The sequence below is a fragment of the Haemorhous mexicanus genome, chromosome 33, assembly GCF_027477595.1.
Source record: "Haemorhous mexicanus isolate bHaeMex1 chromosome 33, bHaeMex1.pri, whole genome shotgun sequence".
NCBI classification, from domain to species: domain Eukaryota; kingdom Metazoa; phylum Chordata; class Aves; order Passeriformes; family Fringillidae; genus Haemorhous; species Haemorhous mexicanus.
The window spans coordinates 1,797,664-1,803,770 of record NC_082373.1 but is presented as its reverse complement, the minus strand read 5'-3'; the positions used below and the strand labels follow the sequence as shown (position 1 = coordinate 1,803,770).

Below are 6,107 nucleotides of genomic sequence, written 5' to 3'. Positions count from 1 at the left end.
GGCTCCCTGTCCCGTGGGAGTGGAGTTGCTCCATGGGAAGGTCGTGGATGCAGCCCTGGGGGGGGGAACAACTGGAGCCTCCTCGGGGGGGAAAAGTTGATTTTTTTTTTTTTAAATTACAGCCAGCATTGGAATTAATAATAATAGTAATAATCGGGAAAAGGAGAATCTGTGGAGCTCAGCCGGTCTGGAGCGAGGGGGACACGAGGGACACTCGAGGGTTTTGTTGTGGCACTGCTGGATGGAGGTGGCTCCTGACAAAAAAAAAAAAAAAAAAAAGGGTGCTGGAAATAGGGACAGCTTGGAGGAAAAAAAAAAATAACCCCAAAAAGGGTTTTCCAGGATCCTGCTCCTCCCGGCGTGGGAGGGCTCGGTCCTTTCCGTTCTTCCTCCCACACCCTCCTCTTCCTGCCCCAGCCACATCCCCAGGGGCTGTGGGGTGTGGGGAGTGGGTCCCCAAAAGGAAATCTGGGATCGTTCCCAGGCAGCAGCCCTGGGGAGAGCCCGGCTGTGCAGCCCAGGAGGGGACCCTGCACTTCCCTGCTCCCCTTCTGGGGTCGGGGTGCCACCCCCTCTCTCTCTGGGGGGTGCAGGGGGAGCCCCCTGGGATGGCCGCTGATCCATGAATCCCCCCATCCCGGGGTGTCCATCCCCACCTGTCCCAGGCCATCCCCTCTTGTCCTGGGGTGTCCATCCCCACCTGTCCCAGGCCATCCCCACCTGTCCCGAGCCATCCCCACCTGTCCCAGGGTGTCCATCCCCACCTGTCCCAGGCCATCCCCTCTTGTCCTGGGATGTCCATCCCCTCTTGTCCTGGGGTGTCCATCCCCACTTGTCCCAGGGTGTCCATCCCCACCTGTCCCAGGCCATCCCCACCTGTCCTGGGATGTCCATCCCCTCTTGTCCTGGGGTGTCCATCCCCACCTGCCCTGGATCATTCCCACCTGTCCCAGGCCATCCATCCCCACCTGCCCTGGACCATCCCCACCTGTCCCAGGCCATCCCCACCTGTCCCAGGCCATCCATCTCCACCTGTCCTGGGGTGTCCATCCCTTCCTGTCCCAGGCCATCCATCCCCACCTGTCCCAGGCCATCCCCACCTGTCTCAGGGCTTTCCCACCTGTCCTGGGATGTCCATCTCCACCTGTCCCAGGCCATCCATCCCCACCTGCCCTGGACCATCCCCACCTGTCCCAGGCCATCCCCACCTGTCCCAGGCCATCCATCCCCACCTGTCCCGAGCCATCCCCACCTGTCCCAGGCCATCCATCCCCACCTGTCCCGAGCCATCCCCACCTGTCCCAGGCCATCCATCCCCACCTGTCCCAGGCCATCCATTCCCACCTGTCCCGGGCCATCCATTCCCACCTGTCCCGGGCCATCCATCCCCACCTGTCCCAGGGTGTCCATCCCCTCCTGTCCCAGGGTGTCCATCCCCACCTGCCCCGGACCATCCCCACCTGTCCCAGACCATCCCCACCTGTCCCAGGCCATCCATCCCCACCTGTCCCAGACCATCCCCACCTGTCCCAGGCCATCCATCCCCACCTGTCCCAGGCCATCCCCACCTGTCCCAGGCCATCCATCCCCACCTGCCCTGGACCATCCCCACCTGTCCCAGGCCATCCCCACCTGTCCCGAGCCATCCCCACCTGTCCCAGGCCATTCATTCCCCCCTGTCCCAGGCCATCCCCACCTGTCCCAGGCCATCCCCACCTGTCCCGGACCATCCCCACCGGAGATCAGGTGCTGTCCCCCCCAGGGCAGGTGGAGAGTGACCACCCCACACCCCCCCAGTGCTTCCCCCCCCGAGCCCCCCCCAGAGCCCCCGTTGTCCCGGGAGAAGCTCCAGCCCAGCCGGGAGCCCGGGGCGGGCCCGGGGAGGAGCCGGAGTCCCTCGGGAGCGGAGCTGCCCCGGCTGCCCCATCTCCATCCCGAGGGAAGCAGGAATCTCGTTTTGATTTGGGTTGGTTTTTTTTTTTGTAAAAAACATGCAAAAAAAGAAAAAAAGGAAAGGCAGCAGAAGCTCCCCGGGGAGGGGGCGCAGGGCCCGGCCCCCCCAGCACCCCCCCGGCTCTCTCTCTCGATATCTATTTTTGCATTTGTATATTTTTATATAGGAAACTTTAAGCATTTGTATTTTAATAACCCTGTGAAGCACTATGAGCTCCCCCCCGACCCCCCTCAGCCCGAAATCCACAAAGGATTGGGACAAAAAACAGGAGGTTTCTTAATTTAATGGTCAATTTGGTGATTTTACCCCCACCCCGACGCCCCCCCCCCGGGCCCAGCTCTGTCCCCAGAGGGGATCAAGTGCCAAACCCCAGCCCGGGATGTCCCCGGCCATGTCCCCTCCCGGTGATGTCCCCGCTGTCCCCTCCCCATGGATTGTCCCCGAGGAGTTTGGCTTTCCTATGGAAACGCAGCCGCGAGGGAGGGGGACCCCCGGGGGGGCTCTGCCCGGAGCCTGGGCTGCTCCCCTGCCATTTTTTGGGGGGGCTCCGAGCATTTTTTGGGGGGGGGGGGGGGGTCCACACCACCAGCGCTGCTCCCAGTGCCGGGAGGGGGAAGGGGAGGGGGCAGCTGGATCCCACCGCCCCCATTTTGGCTCTGTTGGCACCGGGGTCCCCACCCTGCTCCTGGCACCCCCAGACCCCCCCCCAGCAGCCCCCAGACCCCCCCCCCCCCAGCCATTCCCGGGACACAAAACACAAACGTGCCTTGACAAGGGGGGGACAGGCTGGGGATGAGCCCCCCCTGCTCCGCTCCCGCGCCCCTCTGAGGGTTTGGGGGGGCTCTGGGGGCTGCCCCCCTCCCCCAGCTTTAATCCACTGTCACCCCTTCATTCCGGGGGGGCCGGGGCCGCTTCTCTATGCAGCGGGGGGGGGTCCTGGGGGGTCCAGCCCCCCCAAACTGGCAATAATTCTCTCCCTGTTTGATCTCGTCCCGTCTCTGTTGTTTTAATTTGGGGAAGGGGAGGGGAGGGGGGGTCGGTTTTTACAAATCCGGTGGCTGATGTCATAAACCTCCCCCCCCCCCAAAGGCAATTTTTTTTGGGGGGGGAGGGGGTGGTGGATGATTTTTTTTTGGGTCCCAAAGTGCTATTTTTTTGTACAAAAAGACTTAGATGAAACTGTTAGTTTTGGGGGGCTCCTTTGTAAATGGGGAACGACGAGTTCTTTTTGTAATAAACACGAGTCGCTGGCGTTGTCTGCAAGTCTGAGGGGGGTCCCTTGGGGGGGGTCCCAGGCCGGTTTTTGGGGGGTGGCAGGGGGGCACCAGTGGGACAGGGGACACTGAGCTCTGTTTGAGGGGTCCCAGGCCGGTTTTTGGGTGGTGGCAGGGGTGCAGTCAGTCCCAGAGTGGCACTGGGGGGACAGGGGACACTGAGCTCCTTTTGGGGGTCACAGGCCAGTTTTGGGGGGTGCAATCAGTCCCAGAGTGGCCCCAGCAGGGACAGGGGACACTGAGCTCCTTTTGGGGGGTCACAGGCCGGTTTTGGGGGGGTGCAATCAGTCCCAGAGTGGCCCCAGCAGGGACAGGGGACACTGAGCTCTGTTTGGGGGGTGCAGTCGGTCCCAGAGTGGCACTGGGGGGACAGGGGACACTGAGCTCTATTTGGGGGGTCACAGGCCGGTTTTGGGGGGTGCAGTCGGTCCCAGAGTGGCCCCAGCAGGGACAGGGAATCACTGAGCTCTGTTTGGGGGGTCACAGGCCGGTTTTGGGGGGGTGGCAGGGTGCCCCAGCAGGGACAGGGACACTGAGCTCCTTTTGGGGGGGTCACAGGCCGGTTTTGGGGGGTGCAGTCAGTCCCAGAGTGGCACTGGGGGGACAGGGGACACTGAGCTCCTTTTGGGGGGGTCACAGGCCGGTTTTGGGGGGGTGGCAGGGTGCCCCAGCAGGGACAGGGGACACTGAGCTCCTTTTGGGGGGTCACAGGCCGGTTTTGGGGGGGTGGCAGGGTGCCCCAGCAGGGACAGGGACACTGAGCTCCTTTTGGGGGGTCACAGGCCGGTTTTGGGGGGGTGGCAGGGTGCCCCAGCAGGGACAGGGGACACTGAGCTCCTTTTGGGGGGTGCAGTCAGTCCCAGAGTGGCCCCAGCAGGGACAGGGGACACTGAGCTCTGTTTGGGGGGTGCAGTTGGTCCCAGAGTGGCACTGGGGGGACAGGGGACACTGAGCTCCTTTTGGGGGGTCACAGGCCGGTTTTGGGGGGTGCAGTCGGTCCCAGAGTGGCCCCAGCAGGGACAGGGGTCACTGAGCTCCTTTTGGGGGGTCACAGGCCGGTTTGGGGGGGTGGCAGGGTGCCCCAGCAGGGACAGGGGACACTGAGCTCCTTTTGGGGGGTCACAGGCCGGTTTTGGGGGTGGCAGGGTGCCTCAGCAGGGACGGGGGACACTGAGCTCCTTTGGTGGGGGTCACAGGCCGGTTTTGGGGGGGTGCAATCAGTCCCAGAGTGGCCCCAGCAGGGACAGGGGACACTGAGCTCTGTTTGGGGGGTCACTGAGCTCCGTTTGGGGGGGGTCACAGGCCGGTTTTGGGGGTGGCAGGGTGCCCCAGCAGGGACAGGGGACACTGAGCTCCGTTTGGGGGGTGCAGTCGGTCCCAGAGTGGCACTGGGGGGACAGGGGACACTGAGCTCCTTTTGGGGGTCACAGGCCAGTTTTGGGGGGGTGGCAGGGTGCCCCAGCAGGGACAGGGGACACTGAGCTCCTTTTGGGGGGGTCACAGGCCGGTTTTGGGGGGTGCAGTCGGTCCCAGAGTGGCCCCAGCAGGGACAGGGGACACTGAGCTCTGTTTGGGGGGTCACTGAGCTCCTTTTGGGGGGTCCCAGGCCGGCTTTGGGGGGGTGGCAGGGTGCCCCAGCAGGGACAGGGGACACTGAGCTCCTTTTGGGGGGGTCACAGGCCGGTTTTGGGGGTGGCAGGGTGCCCCAGCAGGGACAGGGGACACTGAGCTCCGTTTGGGTGACGCAGGGCAGGGGGCCAGGCCTGGCTTCCCCCCCAGACACCCCGGGGCTCTCTCCTCCCTGATGCGGGGGCAGCACCTTCCTCCTCCTCCTCCTCCTTCTCCTTTTCTTCTTCCTCCTCCTCCTCCTCCTCCTCCTGCTGCTCCTGCTGCTGCTCCTGGCTCCTCTTCCCACCGGCCCCGCGGAGGCTCCCATGGGGCGCCCAGGTGGGTGCTGGGGGGGCGCAGCTGGGGCTGGGGGGACCTTTCTGGGGGGGGTCCAAAGCCCCCCCCTGGTGCGAGCGTGTCCCCTGGCAGGTCCCCACAACCTGACCTGCGTGTCCTACAAGCACCCGAGCGTGCGGGGCTCGCTGGGGAACGCGGGGGGGGGCGGCGGCCGGCGCCGTTCGCTGCCCCCCCGGGCAGTGCTGCGTCGGCATCTGGAACCGCAGCCACGCTCTGGTGCAGGGTGAGACCCCCGGGACCCCCGGCTCGGGGCAGGGGGAAAAGGGGGCGGCGGTTTGAGCCTGCCCCGGGCAGGGTTGGAGGGGCAGAGGGGGATGGAGGAGGATGGCGAGGTTTGGTCCTGCCCCGGGGGGATTTTGGGGAGGATGGAGAGGTTGGTCCTGCCCCGGGGGGATTTTGGGGAGGATAGGGAGCTGGTCCTGCCCCGGGGGGATTCTGGGGAGGATGGAGAGGCTGTTCCTGCCCTGGGGGGATTTTGGGGAGGATAGGGAGCTGGTCCTGCCCTGGGGGGATTTTGGGGGGGGATGGAGAGGTTTGTTCCTGCCCCGAAGGGATTTTGGGGGGGATGGAGAGCCTGGTCCTGCCCTGGGGGAAATTTGGGGGAGGATGGAGAGCCTGGTTCTGCCCCGGGGGAAATTTGAGGAGGATGGAGAGCCTGGTTCTGCTCCGGGGGGATTTTGGGGAGGATAGGGAGCTGTTCCTGCCCTGGGGGGATTTTGGGGGGGATGGAGAGCCTGGTTCTGCCCCTGGGGGATTTGGAGGGACAGAAGAAGGAGCTGGGGCAGGATTGAGGGCTTTGGTGCTACCCTGGGGGGGTTTGGGGAGGCAAAAGGGGTCTGATCCCGGCCGGGGGGGCAGGAGCAGGGGCTGATCCGGGCCGGGGGGGCAGGAGCGGGGGCTGATCCGGGCTGGGG

General features: G+C 64.8%; 1 protein-coding gene across 7 annotated transcripts; it reads left to right on the top strand.

Annotated features, from left to right (window-relative positions):
• The first annotated feature begins 492 nt into the window (after positions 1 to 492).
• On the top strand, positions 493 to 3,217 carry LOC132340831 (uncharacterized). 7 transcript variants are annotated; one of them, XM_059871983.1, is made up of 5 exons: positions 528 to 632; positions 675 to 700; positions 877 to 924; positions 1,189 to 1,652; positions 1,717 to 3,217. In XM_059871983.1, the coding sequence occupies exons 1-5, from the start codon at positions 623 to 625 to the stop codon at positions 2,237 to 2,239; spliced, it is 1,071 nt and encodes a 356-aa protein (XP_059727966.1). In that variant the 5' UTR covers positions 528 to 622; the 3' UTR covers positions 2,240 to 3,217. The 7 variants fall into 7 exon arrangements, with proteins under 7 accessions (XP_059727965.1, XP_059727966.1, XP_059727964.1 ...); XM_059871981.1 differs by lacking the exon at positions 675 to 700 and having other exon boundaries at positions 531 to 656; positions 701 to 1,414; positions 1,548 to 1,592; positions 1,653 to 3,217; XM_059871982.1 differs by lacking the exon at positions 675 to 700 and having other exon boundaries at positions 493 to 632; positions 899 to 1,652.
• Positions 3,218 to 6,107: the final 2,890 nt, after the last annotated feature.

Coding starts and splice junctions, on each gene's coding strand:
- LOC132340831 (XM_059871978.1), top strand. CDS start 623: ATGAATCCCCCCATCCCGGGGTGTCCATCCCCAC. Junction 657..700: donor CCCGGGGTGTCCATCCCCAC/CTGTCCCAGGCC, acceptor GTCCATCCCCAC/CTGTCCCAGGCCATCCCCAC. Junction 1,653..1,716: donor CTGTCCCGAGCCATCCCCAC/CTGTCCCAGGCC, acceptor GGCCATCCCCAC/CTGTCCCGGACCATCCCCAC.